Source organism: Anolis carolinensis, chromosome 4 (assembly GCF_035594765.1).
Source record: "Anolis carolinensis isolate JA03-04 chromosome 4, rAnoCar3.1.pri, whole genome shotgun sequence".
NCBI classification, from domain to species: domain Eukaryota; kingdom Metazoa; phylum Chordata; class Lepidosauria; order Squamata; family Dactyloidae; genus Anolis; species Anolis carolinensis.
The window spans coordinates 188,085,490-188,105,818 of record NC_085844.1 but is presented as its reverse complement, the minus strand read 5'-3'; the positions used below and the strand labels follow the sequence as shown (position 1 = coordinate 188,105,818).

General features: G+C 37.6%; 1 protein-coding gene and 1 long non-coding RNA gene across 6 annotated transcripts; one reads left to right on the top strand and one right to left on the bottom strand.

Annotated features, from left to right (window-relative positions):
- Positions 1–645: 645 nt before the first annotated feature.
- On the bottom strand, positions 646–19,652 carry slc16a4 (solute carrier family 16 member 4). Of its 5 annotated transcripts, XM_062978396.1 has the most exons (9): positions 19,468–19,652; positions 17,422–17,554; positions 16,680–16,823; positions 15,908–16,069; positions 13,700–14,281; positions 10,798–11,009; positions 6,795–6,888; positions 6,298–6,381; positions 4,642–4,731 (listed from the first exon to the last, which is right to left on the bottom strand). In XM_062978396.1, the coding sequence occupies exons 1-8, from the start codon at positions 19,585–19,587 to the stop codon at positions 6,326–6,328; spliced, it is 1,503 nt and encodes a 500-aa protein (XP_062834466.1). In that variant the 5' UTR covers positions 19,588–19,652; the 3' UTR covers positions 4,642–4,731; positions 6,298–6,325. The 5 variants fall into 5 exon arrangements, with proteins under 5 accessions (XP_062834465.1, XP_003220285.2, XP_008107648.2 ...); XM_062978395.1 differs by lacking the exons at positions 4,642–4,731; positions 6,298–6,381 and adding an exon at positions 646–2,386; XM_003220237.4 differs by lacking the exon at positions 6,298–6,381 and having other exon boundaries at positions 4,455–4,731.
- On the top strand, positions 6,888–13,679 carry LOC103278675 (uncharacterized). Its single transcript, XR_010005445.1, has 3 exons — positions 6,888–10,228; positions 10,801–10,871; positions 12,012–13,679. It is a non-coding gene; the product is annotated as an uncharacterized LOC103278675 (long non-coding RNA).
- Positions 19,653–20,329: the final 677 nt, after the last annotated feature.

The window sequence follows — 20,329 nt, the reverse complement described above, 5'->3', positions numbered from 1 at the left end:
ACATAACACACACACACATTTTGCTTGTGTTCCCTTGTGTTGTGTTGCTGTTGTGTTTTATCCTTCCACACAAGAGAAAAAAAATCTTCCATCTTTTAAAGATATCCCTTTGCTATAAATTTGCCAGCATTATAGCATTCTTGTTGAGATAAGTTAACTAGAAATAAACTTTGATTGGATTCCTGTTGGTTAGTCCCAATTAAGAGTAGACAAGTTCAGTTTAGCATCGCCATAAGTCAGAAACGACAACAATAAATAAATTTGAGAGATCTGAGGAATTCTGTGGTTGTGGCATGTCTTGATTTTGATAAGGCTTCTGATAAAGCCTTCCATTCTTTCTGGCAAGCTGGAGAACTGGTTACTTATAGCTGTTTAATATGCTTCAAGTAAAGGGCACACCATAAATGGTTTTACAAGTAATTCAATTTTTGTTTTGGACCTTAAGAGATTTCCTTTTTATGAATTCGGTTATCTTTTTATTTTTACAAAAAATAATCCTCAAAATATTCTGACATAATATAACATATCAAGACTCTGCTGTTTTTGAAGCCCCAGTAGGATAGCAGCAGCATGCTATGGTTTAACACTATTTCACCAGCTTTTAAAAAGCTGTTTCTAGAAAAGAGGAGTTATCTTATATTAGTATCATTTTAGTGTTAATACGTTTATTGTCCTTTCGTTAATCAGTGAAAACTTAAAAGTACAATTTAGACCATGAATAATGAAGCAATTTTTTGCAGTCCAACAAAGTTCAGAAAATTTGTTTACCAGCAAATATTACATTCTATATAAAATAGATTCTCAACATTTTAACTTGCCATTTTCTCTTTATATATCATACAGAAGAAATGAGAATTGTTTTTAAACATTTTTTATCCAGAAACAATTGTGGATGTGTTTGTGGGGGGTTTTTTTTGCCATCTCCATAATTGCAATTCCATATTTAATTATTCAACACAAAAGTCTTTATTATCTGTAATTAAGATTTTCATTCAAACTTTGCTTGATCTTTCATAACAAGGACGCCTTATATCACTCTGACAGAGGTGACGGTTGCAATTTCTCAATATCCTTCACAACAGTTCTAACTCAATATAGAGATGCTCTTCCGCAGATGAGAAATAGGTGGTTTGTGGCAAGAGGAGCAAAAGAAATGTCTATGTTCCAGGAAATGGGTCCAAATGGTAAGTCTTAAGAAGGAATTGAGGAAGAGTCACAAGATCGCAGTTTGTTCATTCATTAAATTCATAAATCAGACTATTTCTACAAATAAAACTTAAGATGTCTTCCAAAAAAATTAATACAGATACATAAAATGAATAAAAGCATACAAAAGTAACATTTAAAAACATCAATAAAAGTAAAACAGAACACAATACAAGTGACAGCATTAACTATCAGTCTGGTTTCATGTTACAGTAGAGTCTCACTTATCCAACACTCGCTTATCCAACGTTCTGGATTATCCAACGCATTTTTGTAGTCAATGTTTTCAATATATCATGATATTTTGTTGCTAAATTCGTAAATACTGTAATTACTACATAGCATTACTGCATATTGAACTACTTTTTCTGTCAAATTTGTTATATAACATAATGTTTGGGTGCTTAATTTGTAAAATTATAACCTAATTTGATGTTTAATAGGCTTTTCCGTAATCCCTCCTTATTATCCAACATATTTGCTTTTCCAACGTTCTGCCGGCCCGTTTATGTTGGGTAAGTGAGACTCGACTGTATTGACATCTCAGGGAAGTGACTTCCATGAAACTTTGAACAGATTAAAACACATTTTGTAAATGAAACTCAGTTAGAAATGCTAGGTCATGTATATTCCTTGAGTTTTGGTTTTTATTGTTGAAAATATTTATATCCCACCTTTCTGCCTTATAATAGGTCCCCAAGGAGACTGGTAAGTGAGCATGAATAATTGAGATTATTTCAAAGGCAATGGTGATTTTAAAAGAATTGTTAGGAAGCATTTCGATAGTGGAAAATGTTCACTTCCCATATCTCAGCTGTGGCAGGTGCTGCTGTTTCAATTGCCTCTCTATTTATTCTCTGTCCTTATGTAATTTATTCTTCTTGATGAGTTTTTTTTCATGTCAGGAGTGACTTGAGAAACTGCAAGTCGCTTCTGGTGTGAGAGAATTGACCGTCTGCAAGGATGTTGCCCAGAGGATGGCCGGATGTTTGATGTTGTATCATCCTTGTGGGAGGTTTCTATCATGTCCCTGCATGGGGAGCTGGAGCCGACAGAGGGAGTTCACCCACTCTCCCTGGATTCGAACCGTCGACCTGTCAGTCAGCAGTCCTGCTGGCAGAACGGCTTAACCCATTGCACCACCGGGGGCTCCTTCCTGATGATGGAGATGTCGGTTTTGCTAAAATAACAGTGATTTAGCACCCTTAGAGGCTACTGTATGTTACATCCATTATACCAAAACATACACGGATGTCTGAGACACAATTGGGTTTTTGCATTGAGAAGCACCATATATACTGATGTGAATGTCAACCTTATATATATTACCTGTAGATAAGTCAGTCTATCTTTTTTGAAGTCAGTTTTTGACTCAAATTTCTAGACTTATGCATGAGTGAATATTAGTGGTTCTCAGCCTGTGGGTCCCCAGATGTTTTGGCCTTCAACTCCCAGAAATCCTAACAGCTGTTAAACTGGCTGGGATTTCTGGGAGTTGTAGGCCAAAACACCTGGAGACCCACAGGTTGAGAACCACTGGTGTAGATAGTAGTCCACTGAACATCTGATAAAACAGTTTAGCATGAGAGTGAAATTGCAGAAGGAATTGCACTGGGGGAAAAAGGAAATTGAAAGAAGACATACTCCTGAGTATGTTTGTACTTTCATGAAATGCAAACTCTCACATAAATGTCCAAAGGATGTTAAACGTACGGGGGGGGGGGGGGGGGGCATGATTAATACTACTGTTTTCTATATTTGACACTTTGTACAACAAGAGATCATGTGAAAAAATAGTTTGTCTAGATTTCTTTTCCCCACTCCCCAGCCCGTGCCAGTGATGATAATAGAGAACTAGTGGGTCTCATGGGCTATGCACCATCCTCCCAACAACAGCATTTATAACAACCCCATCTCTTAATGCAAGGATAGTCTGAATTACTTATCACATACCTTTCAGTCGGTTTGCCTCCCCCAAAATAGGGTGTGTTTCTGTTTGCACATGTAAAGACTGCAAACAAAACTTCGGTTGTATTACTGATCCTAACTGTTCTACTGGATGATTTTATATTCATAGTCTGCTTTCTGGGTGGACTAAATTCTTAGCCATAATTTCTACTCTTTAGGTTGCTTTGCTCACATTCAACACATGCCTAGAAAATATATGTCCTTATAGCAAAATCTGTCAACCACCTACCATCCAGACATTTTGGGCTGCAACACTCATTTCCAGCCACCATTTGGAATCATAGAGTTGGAAAAGACCCCAAGAGCCATCCAATCCAACCCTTTTCTGCCAGGCAGGAACACACAATTAAAGCACTCTTGACAGATGGCCATCCAGTCACGGTTTAAAACCTCCAGAGAAGAGACTCCATCATAATCTGAGGGTATATATTTTCCACTATCGAACAGCATTTACTGCCAGAAAGCTCTTTCTAATAGTTAGGTGGAATCTCTTCCTATAGCTTGAATCCATTAGTCTGTGTCCTAATCTGTTTAGCAGCAGAAAACAAGCCTTTACCCTCCTCAATGTGATGTCCTTTCAAATATATAAACATCACCATCATCTCTCCTCCCAATCTTCTCTTCTCCAAGCTAAACATACCTGGAGAAGAGAAGGTTGAGAGATGACATTTGTCATAATGAAAAATGCCTGGCATGTTCTATATTGAAAAAATCCACTGCATTTAATATGCTTAAAGATAACATTTTGAAAGGCGGCGTATTATGACATGTATGTTTTCTTTTGGTTGTGCTAGTGGATAATATCAAAAGTGCCAAGTATATAATGCACAATTTTTTTACATAGTTGGCATATACTCAAATGAGTAGCGGGATTTTCTGTGAAATTTCTTTCACCTTCAGTAATACTTTCTGCTTAGTCTTTAAGGCTCTCAACACACCCAAGGTAAACCCCCTTGAACACAATTGGAATTATCTTTGAATAGATATGATTACAATTTTGCTTCTGGAAGTACAAATCTTTCCAACTGCAGAAGAGAGGAACCTTTAAAGGTGAGTTAGTCATTTCTTGAAATACTGGCAGATTAAGCTGGTTTTATGTTTGGAAAGGGATGGGTTTAGGTATCTGTTAGATCTGCTACCTTCATAGTATATTTTAGTTTATATTTTTTTAATCTCATGCTAGGGCATATGGTGCTAGAGGCACTTAGGTGTATGTTTTAAGATTTTAATTAGACTTACTAATTTTGAGCCAGTTCACTTGCACATTGAGATACTTAGGCAACAGTTTCAAAAACATATTCCTTTATTTCCATCCTTTATTTCTTTTATAAACCCTTGATTGCTCTCTATTACACATAGTAAACAAACCATACATTTATTACAGGTTTTCCCATTTCTGCAGAGTTGTTCTTAGTGACACAGTTCATTCACATTCTTTCTTTAGTTTCCATTTTTGGGCTAAAGGTTCAAGAAATAGTGAAATGGAAGAAACAAGAAAGCAGATGCCAGAAAAAATGAAGGAGTAAGCATATGTCCAAGTGTAATCATATAACCAACCTGCAAAAAGAATACCAGGGTTCAATGACTAAACATTAACATTTTTGTCAGGATAAGAACTAATTCTCACTTATGAATGTTTTTTAATTACTGCTATAGAGTTAACAAACAGGAAAACTGTTGTAAGTATTGTGCTAGTATAGTCTATATTTTTGTAGCTCTGCTGTAGAATTTTAAAAAGTTAAGGTTTTTTTACAATTTTTGCAACTTTATTGATTACAGTTACATAGTACAGTATTTTCTTTTAAATTAAACATATTTTGTTATTTTAATATATCTTATGCCATGTTTGTTAAACAATATTTCTGTGTTCTTTCAATTTCCTGTAATTTGCACTAATATTTTCTAACTTTCTAATTACATTTTAAAGCATTTTCTTTCAAAATTCCCCTTCACAAACATCATTTGTCAGAGGCATGCCATTCAAGAACAAGAAGTGACATCTCTGAGCCATTTTCCTTAACAAGGTCTGCCTTCTGTCTGTATTGTAATGTGTGTAGCATCAGACAAAAATATTATTTTCGCTGGCATTTTATCCTAAGAAGTATGAAAATGGTTATCAATTTATTTAAAATATAAGGCTTCATAAAATTTCAAAAATGATATGATAGGAGAATGAAGACATGTGCCCTTTCTTTCCCACAAAACACCATGCTGCTCTTTCAAACATACTGGAGTAAATACTATAGTGTGAAATGCCATTCCTTTCATAACTGTAGTGAGACAAGGCATGCTGTCTTCAGGGCTACATTCCCATGACCTGCTTACTAAGACTGAACAATTTTCTCTGCATATTTTGCTGCTCTGAAATGCTATTTTAAAATGAGTCACTAGAGGGCCATGTCTTTTCCTGCATTGGAATGCAGGTTGATTCTCCCTTATCCGAAATGCATGGGACAAGAGGTTTTTTTGGATTTTGGATTTTTTTTTTTGAATACCTGTATTTACGTGTACACAGTGAATGGGGTGGGGAAAGGGAATTAGCTACACATCCAATGCCTGCTGATTTTTTTTCCAAGGAGCTCTCCCTTCATCACTGTCAGAAACTTGACAGGGGAAAGGGAAGTGTGGGAGGACTCTGAGTCCTGCATTTTAACTTGCCTAAAGCCCTTGTAAAAAGCAGGTGCCAAGAGAGAAAAACGCACCTGGGTTTGTTGGTAAGTCCCAACTCCTGGCCAATCTATGCTGTACTTTCCTTCTGTCTAAGCCCCCTGGAAATGGGTCGCAAAGGACAGCACAAGGTGGATTGGCCAAGCAGTCACAACATTCATTGAGCTTACAGCAGGCAGATGCATTTGGACTTTTCTCTCTCCTGAACTATGCTTTTTCCGGGGGCTTTGTATAAGTCAAGCTGCAGGACCTGGAGTCCTCCCCTCCTATCCTTTTCCCCATTTAAATTTCTGACTGTGGTGAAGTGTGAGCTCTCTCCACATTCTATAGCAGTGAATGTTAACATTATGTGAAATACTACTACTATAAATCTACTAAATCACTATAAATCTACTAATACTGAATCTAGCATTGATATTAACTAGTGTTAAATGTTTGCCTGTGCCTTAAAGTCACCTGTCAACACATGGTGACCCCATGAATTTCATAGGGTTTTCTTAGGCAAGAAGTAGTTGAAGGTTGTCTTGTCAGTTCCTTCCTCTGAAAAACAACAACATTCCATTCTAGTACTAACAAGTGATTCTGCTTAACTTCCAAAGTTAGACATGATTTGGTGTCATAAGGTTATTTGGGCTGGCTAATTAAGACTAATTATAAAATAGTTGCATACTTGTCCCCACCACTACAATACTATTTTCTAATGCTTTGCAAAGATTGCGAGGACTGGAACTATGATCTAGAACAGGCACACGGAAAGTAGAGAAAAGAGAAGATTATGCACTAGTTGATATGTTGACTCAATGGTGCTGCAGAGCTACTATTGATAAATTAACCATTATTACTTCCTAGTTTTTTTAGTGACAGCTCGTGACGTTTTCTCTACATCTTTGGCCAGGTCTGCAGCTTGTTTTTGACAATATAATTATTTCAAAGGAAGTTACTATTCATGTTACCTGCAAGAGGAGGTCCACTGGTGATTCCAAACCCAGCGATGAATGAGGCAAGTCCCAAAGCACTGTGGAAACTGGGGGCACCTACAAGATCTACCTGTTGAGAGAACCAATATTATTGTGTGAGTGCACTTTGGTCATGTAGTAAATTTATTGATTAGCCCCTGGGCCATATCACAGTACCGAACCAAATTATGGTCATGTATTATCAGCACTTTGGGATGTTGTGTTATTTGGAAATGTATAACTGGAATTGGATTAAAAAGCATAAGCCTTGAAATTTTAGTCAAAAATTAACTTTAAAAACTAGGTTGACTAATCTGTGTGTGTGTTTGTTTTTTTAAAAGGAACATCTCCTTCTATGAACAGAGTGGCAAAAGGCAAGAGCTTAGTCTGTCTTGGGAGAACGTTAAAGAAACACTGACTCTTCTCTCTGCCATGGTGACACTTTTGGCCTTTTTGAATGCTTGGGTGGGGAAATGGTGATGGTGGTGCTTTCCTCTCTCTGCAAAATGATCCTTGATCTATCCAAACGTTTTATCAAGAATTGTAATTTTGGCCACAAAACCTGGCCTGGATTTATACATGAGTATATATAGTAATTAGAATTAACTTCAGCTTTTAACAATTATATCTTTTTTGTTCAGGCTCAGAATTGCAATGGATCTCATACTACTGTTCTGCCAGGCTTGTTGTAGTGAGGTGAGAACATGCTGAGCTTTTGCTTTAAATAGAGTAATAGAATATGAGTGTGAAAATGTGAAACTTTCATCAGCCTTCAAGCAACCATGATTCCTTCAGAATACTAGTCCTTTTGGCTAATGTCTCCACACTTCAGTATCGTGGATAGATATTGTTGGAGTCTTTCTAAATGTCAAGGAGGGTTGTCTTTCATTTTTCCTCTTATTTTTTCTTGATTTTGCTTTCTGGCTTTTTAAAAAAAATCATTTTATTTATAATTATTACAGTACAATAAAAATAACAGGAGGGAGACAAGTATACTCCAAAAGAAAAAAAGGAAAAAAGAAAAAAAATAATATACGAAGAAACCCCAAAGCCCTCCCTCCTCTCTGTGTTATCTTCCAGCTCCACTGCTCTGCGGTTTGCTTCTTATCTTTCCTGTTTTTTCCGAACTTATTTTCCTTAGACCTGAGACTGGCTTTTTACATTACTGTATTTACTCGAATCTAATCCTCCTTTTTTTTTGGCTAAATGACCTTGCAATTGGATTTGATTCCAATAGTCATCTTAGTATTGAGCCAAAGCAAAAGAGAAGCTGCCTTAGGAGGAGCACCTGAAGCTCCTCTTTGAGGGATGTTATCTTTAATTAAAGGCCAGGGCTCAATGTTATGCATCCCTGGAATTTGCCTTACCTGGGATTTGGTAATGCAATCCTCTTTGGCAGAGAAGGCTCAAAACTTTGTCAAACTACAGCCTCCAGGATTCCATAGCATTGAATCAAGGCAATTAAATTGGATTCATTCTACAGCATAGATGTACCCCAAGTTTGTTTTTTTTCTGTCGCTGGAAGAAATTATAAGCATGCAGCCACTGTAATTCATACCTTTTTTTGGCCAAATTACGAAGAGTACACTTTTTGCCACTGCACATCACATTCGGAAGCAGATACTCCTTTTTTTGGCTTCAGGGTTTTGAAAATTGAGGTGTGCATTAGATTCAGTAGTTCATTAGACTCAAGTAAATAGAAATATTTTGGGCAAGCCCCTTTATTCTTCTTGGATATGTATATTACACATTGGAGGGCACTTGAATCATTATGTGGAAAATTAAATTTAATTAATTAAAAACTTGAAGTTAATTAAGTGAGAAATCTTCACCTCTACCTCATAGTTTAACTCTCTCCAGCTTTCCCCCATCCCTTTCTTTCATGGTTCACGCACTTTGAGGAGTTTAGTAAACACTTGGAATTAGCAGATAGGACAGATGATGCTTTTTCACCCATCTAGAATCATGGGTTTATTACAGGCTTAGTTTTATTTTTAAAAATGTGGATGCCATGGTCTAAAATGTGGGGGGTCCCTGGTTCTTGCATGCACTGGCACAGATTTTTCAGATCACAAAAATTAATTAGGAGTGGGAAAGCAGAAAAGATGCACTTATTTAGTTGTGTTTAAAAATGTTACTGTATATATCTATATCCTTAAATGCATTCAAAACAGACCTCATAAATAATTCCCCACCCTTGTTTCATTCAGTGATCTTTGTAGCCAGCCATTTATGTTTGCACTTTGAAGTGGATTAATGTCCCCAAGCTGAAATAAGCACCTTATCTCTTATTAGGTTTAACATCATTTCTAGTTGAGCCTTTACTGAACAAACAGTTGGAAGGAGTTGTGCCCCGTATGCTTGGTATTCATAGGTACTTCCAGCTACAGCCCAAAGAAAGCCATCCATGTGGATCTGGGTTAAAATCATTGGAACAACTCTAAATAGAGAATTTGTGAACATTTCCCTCCAGGTGAATAGTTATACTCTGTAACTATTCACCCTTGCACAATAACATAACTATTTGCAAGCAATCAAAGTCTTACCATAACAACTTTAAAACAAGCATGTCTCAGCATAGTATTACCAGAAATAAAGTTCAAAGAAGAGAAAAGAAAGACACTCATGAAGTATGAGCAAATGAGAAACTCCACAGGTGCAAAGTACAAATGGTGGTTTTTATCATTTTTAAACAGCATGCTTGGCTATTGGGAAATTGGATTGAGATGTCAGAAACGTGCCGGTAACATTCAGCTTCCTTTTTTTTTTGTTCAGAACAGTGGGAGTATCAATGACTGGCTATGGTTAAAAAACCAGATGATGAGTGATGAAGCTGGAGTTCAGACCATAGAAGATCAAGGCATTGATGGTGAAATGTTTACACATAAGGGGTAGTAGTGTTCCAGCTGTGTTGATTCAAGACGTACATCACCCAATAGCAGGCCTGCATAGCCTGGGGCTTATCAGGTGTTTGGGACTCACTCTCAGAAGCCCTAGCCAGCTTGTGCAATGGTCAGGGATTCTGGGAGCTGATATCCAAAACGCCTGGAGGGCTGCAGATTGTGCCATACAGGATTAGATTTGGAGCTTGAAAGGTGTTGGTCCAGAGTTTTATTAGAGCCATGTGTGGCCTCTGTGGCTTGGGCATTTTTGTTGGCTTCACATTTATAAAATAACTGCAACTTTATCTGAATAGAGATAGTATTTCTTATGCTACCCATACATTATCTCCTATGAGACTACAGTGCAATTGGTCCCAATTTGTCAACATGTCTCCCATAGGGATCACATCACTGCCTTGTTATCTGTGTGTGTTTGCCTCCCAGTATTTTTCTACACAGACATTATGATCATCTTCAATGTCCTGTTTTCAGTTGCTACAGCTGACTGAGGTGCAGAGAATAACTACTAAGTAGAGGACATTCAGCATGGTAACTCCCTCTAATGAAATGCTTTGTGATTGATTAGATGTAGATCCCCACCACCACCCTACTCCCAGCTTTTACATGTTTTTGAGGGGATTTTGAACCCTGAAATTTGAATAATTGAATATATTGCTTTGCAGGAAAATTAGAGCCAAACTTAGAATTAGGCAATTGCTGCTTTTTCTTGAAAGTCAATGTGCCCAGGTTAGTTGCACTGTGTATGAGGACCCATATTCAACTTGAGATTGTATAGAAAAGATGTTCTGTCAATACTACTGAAGAAAACATATTGACTAATAATGGATTTGTAACAGTGAAATACCATTTCAGTTGCATATGTGAGATTCTCTTTTTTACATTTCAGTGAATGAATGGGACCTGAATTTGTCATATTCAAAGCATGTATTTTTCCGTTGTTTTAATTTTTCTGTGTATCAATCAAATGACAGGTTTCTATATTGGATGCTTCCAAAAAGACAGAGGACAGGCTTTATTTGAGACCCTCTAGCTACTGCTAAAATGTGCTTCACTGTTAGTTCTTTAATAATTGTTTCTTTTTTTCTCCTTCTACTTACCAGCACAGGAAGTAACAGGGCAAGGTATCCTCCACTGAAAATTGCAAAGATTACAGAGTATGTTGTAAGCAGAGGTAAGGTTGTGGCCAGGGGACACATCAAATTAGTAATTCCACAAAGAATGAGGTACATTTTGTGGTAATGATACTTGTTGATCCAGTTTTGATCTGCAATCCAGCCAGAGAGTAATAAGGTGATTGTCTCTATAATTCCTAGGGTGAAGCAAGGAAAAGTCATAAACTGTAAAACATAAGTATACATGTAAGATTAGAAATCAAAGACATAGTCATTTTAGTCTAAAATATAAATATGCCAAGGTATATTGTGTCATCTTAGAAACTGAGGAACCTGAGAGAAATCAGGATGTATCTGAGGAAGTAGTTTACAAGAGCTCATCCTACCAATTTTATTTTCTCAGTTAGTCTCTAAGGTGCTACACAATCCCTTTGCATAAGATTAGAAAAGAAAGAAAACACTGATTTTAAATTTTTAAAACACATATTACCTACAGGAGTTCCAAGGCCAATGTGGAAATTCAGAAAGGCATCCTAAAAAGGTGATACATATGAAAGAAGGAACTGCACCTCTAAAAAGGCAATTTTCTCCTTTAACAATCAGCATTTTTTTGAGGACTAATATAGTGAAAAGGATATAGTATAACAGATTAAATGAACATATGCTAAATAGGTTTGTCCTTGTAAAGATTCCGTGCTCAGAAGGATAATCTTAGATTGTTGGAACATTAATGATAACTAGATTATTTTGTTGTGGGTTTTTTTTGTGAATTTAGGATATGAAACAAAACACTTTGAGTAACTTTTAAAATTCAGTTCTATGTTACTTCTAATAATACTCACTTGTAACCTTAGGAATGCATAGGTAGCTCACAACTTTTAGTTTTCATTCAGACTCATTCCGTTGTTACTTAACTGATAAGTCAGCCATCTATTTTACATTGTATTTCATTACTGTTAGTTGCCAATACCATTAGGCTGCTACATAAAGGTAAAGGTAAAGGTTTCCCCTGACGTTAAGTCCAGTCATGTCTGACTCTGGGGGTTGGTGCTCATCTCCATTTCTAAGCCGAAGAGCCGGCATTGTCCGTAGACACCTCCAAGGTCATGTGGCCGGCATGACTGCATGGCACGCCATTAACTTCCCGCCGGAGCGGTACCTATTGATCTACTCACATTTGCATGTTTTCGAACTGCTAGGCTGGCAGGAGCTGGAGTTAACAGCGGGCGCTCAAGCCACTCCCGGGATTTGAACCTGAGACTTTTCGGTCTGCAAGTTCAGCAGCTCAGCGCTTTAACACACTGACCCACCGGAGGCTCCAGGCTGCTACATATAAGCATCTAATTGCTAGATCACTATGCACTATTAGGGAAACATGTTGTAATCTTATTGTAAAAGACACACAAGAGAAGACCTAAGTGTTGTAGCCCAGTGATAGTGTAGTCCAGTTGTAGCTCCATTGTAGAGCATGTGCTTTGATTTCAAAAAGAAATTTGTTTGAAACTTTGGGGGAATCACTGCTAGTCCTTGACAACAAAATGGAACAGGATGGACCAGATAAGTTTGAAGCAGCTTCCTTAACAGTTGTCTTTAAGAGAAAATTAAATTGGCCATTATTTGACATATTTGTTTACGTATATGTAAAATAATTTTTAACTACTTAATAATGAACATACACAATAAACAAGCCTCTCAGTTGGCAGCATCATTCCAAAATAAACAAACAAACTCCTCAGTTGGCTGTATGCAATTTGGTGTACATATACTGGAAAACTGTGGCCATTTCCTCTTATCTTCATTTCCAAATTATGTGTTTGTTCTTCAGGATTTTTGGAGAGCTGCTTTATTAAATGCAATCAGAATTATGATTCAAGGTCTCATCCCCAGCTCCACAAGTGGCTTAATGGTAAGTCCCAGTTGCCTGTCCCATGCTGATCCCATATTTTTCTTGCTTTGTAATGGCCCTTGGGTGGGGAATTGGGACCTTCAGTTGTTAAACCCTGTTTAATAATGTTTTGAATTATTAAACAAAAATCAAAGGAATTGATTTCATTCTGTCTCTTGCACTTTGCACAGCCAACTCTTTGGGGAGACCCCCTCCCAAAAAAGTCCCTTTAAAAAACACCTTTTCCCAGCTATTTTGCTTCTCTGATATTTGGAAAATGAAGACATTTTAAATACCACCACCACCACCACCACCACCACCACCAATAATAATAATAATAATAATAATAATAATAATAATAATAATAATAATAATAATAGCAGCTTTGCTTAATAAAATCATTTGTAAATATTGGAACGTGTGTCCTATTGTGTAATGAACAAGTAAGGAAATAAGCATATTTTGCTCTATGCAATTTTACTGAAAGCTGATATAAATAAGAGAACGTATTTTTCATAGAATTATAGAATAATAAAGTTGGAGGAGGCCATCCAGTCCAACCCCCTGCCAGTCTATATCTTTTTAAAGAAGGCCTGACTCAACTATATATATATACTAATTAACATGTAAATATGTCCCTGAGACGAAGAAATAGAGCATATTCTGTCTCATTATTCACATCTTTCCTAATATTCTTGATGCTGCATTACTCCAAAAACTGTGTTTCCAGGAAACTACTTCATAATCCAGAATTAGCTTATTTTTTCCATGTCTATTATTTGCTATTGTTTGATCATTTTGTGTTCATATATTTGACACAAATATTTTAATGAAGTTTCAGATTTCTTTTATGTCATGAACCACAAGCAACTTTATAATGAACTATATGTACAAGATCTAAGCTGCTTTTTCTCCCTATCCCCAGACACACTGGATTTGTTTGATATTGAGATTGTAATAAAGACAATTCAAAACCAAAGAATCAGGAGTTTTTTTTCTTACCAGCCACCGTAATCATATAAGCAGTGTCCATTGGCTCTATGCCCAAAGTTTTTGCTCTGGCAGCAAAGTGTAAGGTTGGGATTGTGTAGGCTAGTTGGCTGAATAGAAAGGACCATGTGAAAATGTAGAAGAAGGGGTTTTTTAGGTGAGAAAAGTCAAGAGGACACTGTTTACAGGGGAAAGATGGGGAAAGTTTTGGCTTGAAGTTTTCTTCCTTGTTTGGAAAGGAGCTTTGACTGGTAGCTTGGTTGACATTCCTATTTTGGTACGTTCCTGGGAGGGGGTCTTCTACTTTCATGTCAAACAAGTTGTAGTTTACTGGGGTTAATAGTGCTTCCTCAGCCTGTTGTGGGTTGTTTTGGTGATCACGTTTCTGACTGGAATGATCCTTCATGTCCACTTCTATGATGCGGATTTCATCCAGGCTATCTTCACACGTTTCTGGAAACTTACAGGGTGGAGACATTAGAGCGCCTTCATTTCCCATTCCTACATCTTTCATTTTCTGAACATTCACTGGCCGTAGCAACATGCTGGAAGGCAGAAGGTTCAAAAATATGCCACCAAATATCAGTAGAGCACCTAAGAAAATGAATAGAGACTCAGGTGTAATATCCCCCATCATATCAGATAAACCAGACTAATAAAAATATTCCTAGCTCAGGAGGACTGTTGGCTTCATCTTAAAAGAGGGGCAATTGGGGCAATTGAATTATTCAGCCAACTAGTTGCAGCTCTGCTGTTAATGAATTGCTAGATGAACAACAGCAAAAATAGAAAATTTTCTACCACCTTCTCATATAATGGCATTCACAGGTAGCAAAATATTTATGTGCTGTGTTAAAATCAGAATTTGCTGCAACTGGGACTAATGGACTCAATTGGTTCTTTGATATTTTTACCTCCATCGAAGGCAAACTCTTCATTGGACTGTGATTAGCAAGTTTCACCTATACATCACCCAAAAGCTTTTTCAGATGTAATAATTCGGAGGTCACTTGAGAAATTCAGTGTTCTCTGCCTAAGAGAGAAACTTAGCTTTCCACAGGACAGGGGAAGCTGAATCTCAAGGGAAGTTACTTTTTCTGTTGCTAATGGAGTTGAAATGTTACTACCTGACTTTTATTGCACTTTGTCCTTGGCCAATAAGAAGTCGCCTCTGTCTATCCCGGAGTACCTCAAAACCAATGTCACCGACAACATAGTAACATCTGAGACAGAATGAAGCCCTGTGACTCTTAACATACTCACCTTTTTTTCTCTTGTATTATTTTAAACATCTTGGCCTGATGAAGAATCCAGTTAAGTTTCAAGAGCCTGCATGATGAATTTTCTGCATTTTGTTTGGCCAATAAAGATATTACTCTTGTGAATTTTGGAATTTGTCACATAATGGTAAGTATCGTCAACATAAAAATTAAGAGATGAAAGACACATTCTGAAGAGTGTCTCTTTATGGTAGTGGCACTCAGATTTTGATCTTTCTAGTGCAGTGGTTCTCAACCTGTGGGTCCCCAGGTATTTTGGCCTACAACTCCCAGAAATCCCAGACAGTTTACCAGCTGTTAGGGTTTCTGGGAATTGAAAGCCAAAACATCTGGGGACTCACAGGTTGAGAACCACTCTTCTAGTGTTTTGGAGTTTGGACCCCATATCCCTGAGCACTGGCCAAACAGACTGGGCCTTTAAGGAGGCGAGGAACAGAACAGTTGGAGAAAAAAGGTGAACAGTTAAAAAAAACCCTTTTTAATCAGCCATCTTCTGAAAGCTGATGAAAATTCTGACATACTGTGTCTCAGGGTAATTTTTAAAATATTTATAGTAGTAAAATAAAAGAATAAAAACAAAAGACTAGCTTTAAAAAAAAAGCCTGTTTTGGTGGTTCCACCTTTTCTGTTAAGCACCATGATACTTATATTATGTAACAGATTTCTGGATTCACGTGTACTCGCAAAGGAAAAACTGACTGACAGGACAAGGGAGGAGAGTTTGGTTATTATTTCACTGTTGAAATAACTGTCAGGTTTAACATCAGCCACAATACCTCATTATAACTATTGATTAACAGTTTTGAAGGGAAAAATCCCAACTGAATAACTGACATTTTTGTTTAGGCATTTCAAAGCAAATGGAAAAATAAAAGGAGCATGTTGCGGCCATGGTTTATTTGGTAATCAAAATTAAATGTGTGAAGTGAAGGCTACTAACCTTGCCAGCCATATGTTTCAATTAGTAGTTGAGCAAATGGTGCTAACACAACACTCAGGCCCATCCCTGAGCGGCCAATTGCATTGGCAAGAGCCAGGCGTTTCTTGAAGTACTTAACAGTCATCACGGCTGCTATCTGATACAAGATAGCAAAACCCAATCCTGAAATGAAAATGCATAGTAACTAAGAACTGAATCCTGTTTATGAGTGCCTTAAAAATTCAGTTCAGCTAGGCTTTCACTGTTTCAAAGCCCCACAGCACACTGACTTATTGCAGTGAGAAACAGCTAGCCCATAATGAATTTTATCTGTACCAGTACAAGGAAAATGCAATCTTCTCCTTGGCAGAGAATCCTTTTGCAAAAGCCATCAAGTCAGTGAGGGTGGCATTCAGATTACAGTAGAGTCTCACTAATCCAAGCCTCACTTATCCAAGCCTCTGGATAATCCAAGCCATTTTTGTAGTCAATGTTTTCAATATATCATGATATTTTGGTGCTAAATTCGTAAATACAGTAATTACAACATAACATTACTGCATATTGAACTACCTTTTCTGTCAAATTTGTTGTATAACATGAAGTTTTGATGCTAAATTTGTAAAATCATAACCTAATTTGATGTTTAATAGGCTTTTCCTTAATCCCTCCTTGTAATCCAAGATATTCGCTTATCCAAGCTTCTGCCGGCCCGTTTAGCTTGGATAAGTGAGACTCTACTGTATTTGTATCTGTTTCTACTAAGTAACACATATTGACAAGGCACACCTACCTGCTAGGAATCCCATAGTTACACAGAGGAAGGAGATGCCTGTAGCTAATGTACTGAAAAGAAAGCCAACACTAGCCAATGATGCTCCGATCAAAGCCGTTGTCCGTTCCCCGAGCATTTCACATGCTATGGTTACCAGCGGGGCTAAAACAGGAGATGTCTTGAGTTTAAGAATACAGTTCACTGCATTGCACGCACACCAAAGAAAAAATTTCTACAAAATGGTACATTGTGAAAACATAACTTAGTATATTATATGTTATCTGTTTTGCATCATTCCAATTTTGAGGCCAAGCTAGATGCCACTTTAATACTTTTTATTTTCTTCCTGTACTGGAGCATCTTCAGAGTAACTGATCTATATGAAAATCTATGGAGGCTGGAACTATTAGTCTACCTTCCCCACTAGTCCTAGGCTGGATGGGATCTGCCTGATACATCTTACTTCCAAAAAGTGATCACTTGAAGCAAGGGATCACACTGGCAAGAAGCCCTGGCTTGAACTAGGGAAGCCAAAGGGCTAAGGTCCACTATTCCTACAATCTTTCCTCCTCAGGCTAGGGTCAGGATCTGTGCCCTAGTTCCCAATTGTGTTTCGGATGGCTGTATGAACAGATGAATGAAGGAGCTACTCAGACGAGTGAAAAGTATTTCAGAACCAACATATCTCAAAAGAAGGCTTTCTTGACCATATGATGCTATTTCGACAGTAGTTGTTTAAGCAAAAACATTGTGTGCTAACCTGCTAGGAATCGGAGAGAAGACATAATAGAGCCAATCCAGGAGACATGTTCAGAAGAACCACCAATATCTTCTTGGAAGGCCACAAAGAAAATTGTAAAGGTTTTCAGTGCTCCCATTGTAGTTAAATTTACCTTCAATAACAAAATGTATCATAAAATATCAGTTGGAACGAAATGGGCTGCCACTAGACTGCAAAATGCATAGAACTGACAGTTCTTGTCCTGTAGAACTCAGAGGCTTATGATCTTATAATATGGAGAGTGAGAAGGACGGGATGCTTCCATGCTTGTTTGAAGGTTTTTTGGACAATATTATTTGGTATGAACTTGAGGGTCTCTCAAGTCCAAAGATTAGATGGGAAACACCACAAGGAAGAAGAGAAGTAATGGGGAAGGGAAGAAATGGATAAGAGATCTGCAACACAAAAGATACAGAGAGGTTGAAGGAATTGGGCATGCTTAGCTTGGTAAACAAAACGATTTATGGGTTGTATGATTGCACTCAAATATCTTAAGAGTTGCCACAGAGAGAAAGATAAAGGCTTCACTTTTGTCTCAGAGAGCAACTTAATAGTTTTAAGTTATGAAAGAGTGAATCTGAATTGAGCATTAGAAGGAACTTCTTGACAGAACGGTTCCGCTCATTTGCTTAGAAAGGTGGTAATGTCTCCTATATGTCTTGAAAAAGAGTCTGGGCAGCTGTCTGATTATCTAGCTGGAAATGCCGCATTGAGTAGGGATTGGGCCTGATGTCCCAGAAGGCCCCTTCCAACTCTTATGATTCTGTGAGTGACCTGCATTAAAAGATACAATTACACAGCTGTCTGCTTCGTTCCCCCATGAAAATTTGGAAGGTAACAGAATTCCAGATTTGTCACACTTGAATACTCATAAACATTGTATGGTAAAGTTAATGGGAAACAACACATTTCACTTAATAGTTAATACGTTTTTTAAAAATCCAATTCAGTTACACACATGGAGCAGTAGTGGTATTTGTTGACTTTAAAACAAATCCGATAGTCTGTATTATGATAATGCTTTTCTCAAGCCCACAAAAACACACACACATACAAATCTCAATGATTTAGGTTTGGTTTCCACCAGTGTCTTCACTTGGGAATTACATTTAAAAACATCAGGGCAGGGTATGTGTGCGTGAACGCATTATAATGCTGTTACAATCAGTTCAGTCTGAATCCTATCCGTTTGTTCAAACTATGATAGACATGATATATGGTGAATCAATATGTAAATCAGGAGAACTGCTTGACTAAATGCTCAGCTTATTGGCTGTAGTACTTTGATTTAACATGTACACCACATTTAGAGATGCCCCGAATTCACGCTATAGAGTACTGCTTTTTAAACTGTGGGCCCAAGCCCAAATGGGGTGCCCTTAGCTCAATGTTGGGGTCATTACAAATGGGCAGCAGTAAAAGATTTCTGAGTACTACCCATTTACACAAATCTGCTAGCAGCAATGTGCTGTGTTTACAGAGGATTCTGCAAAAAATGATTTAGCTGTATTCTACAAAAAGGAAAATCAGCCTGTTTAGCAAGCCTTGCAAAGGCTGTTTGATTTTATACCTGTTTTATATACCTGGGGTCACATAACATTTCTTGGGCGGTAATGGGTCGCGAGTGAAAAAGGTTTAAGAAGCTATGCTATACAGAATTACATTTTTGTTGTTCCTTCAAGTTAATTGCTATAGGGTTTTGTTGGCAAGATTCATTCAGAGGTTTGCCACTGCCCCCCCCCCCTTTTTTGTTTAAAAAACATTTTTTTCAACAGTATAGTATAAACCCAGAAACAAAAACAAAGCACACACAATACAAATTTTAAAAAATTATAAAGGAGAGGGAAAAAAGCAAGAATAAAAATAACCCTACATTACCCCACTTCATTCATACCCTTTAATCTTACCCTCTAAACAGGCAAATGAATTATATCCCTCCCCCAAATTTATCTGAAGCTCATTTCAGGGATGAAATGAGCTTCAGGTAAATTTTAAGACCACTGTGTGATTTATCCCGTTTCTTACCAGAAAAAAGTTTAATACAATAAACCATCCCCATCCTCCATCAGGAACTTCTGTACTATGCAGGTTTTTGATGTTATTACTGTTAGGTGGCACTCTCCCTTTTTCATTTTTCCTGCACATCTTGAGCTGAAGATCACATTTTTATACTCCTCTTGCCATTCAAAAGATCATTCTCAGTGTGGATAGCCTCTTGAAATGCAGGCTGCTTTATACCGCCTGGAACTCTTTTAATCATTAACCACTTTTTTAAAGAATAAAAGGCCCTGCTGACCCCAATAAACTTCTTAGAAGCTTTCTCACTTGTTATTCTATGATAGTGTTACACAGACTCAAAAATATAACTTTGAGTGAATATTGGCCCTTCTACAGCATAGTAGGTAAAGGTTTCTTCTGACGTTAAGTCTAGTCATGTCTGACTGTGGGGTGGTACTCATCTCCATTTCTAAGCCAAAGAGCCAGTGTTGTCCATGTGACCTTGGTGGGGAGCACTGTTACCTTCCCACCAGAGCAGTATCTATTGATCTACTCACATTTGCATGTTTTCGAACTGCTAAGTTGGCAGAAGCTGGGGCTAACAGCGGATGCTGTCCCCTGTCCCTGGATTCGAACTGCCGACATTTTGGTCAGCAAGTGCAGCAGCTCAGCGGTTTAAAATGCTGTGCCACTGGGGCCTCCCTACAGCATAGTACCTTCCCCAATGTTTTTGCCTGACAGGAGCATTTGAAGTAATACTATTCTATGCCACACACTTGCCATCGGACACAACTTGTTCAGAAGAGACTATTATGTACACATGCTTGTAACTCTTGATTTTTACTTCATCATATTCTGTTTCATTATTTTTCCAATGCAGTCTTTTCAG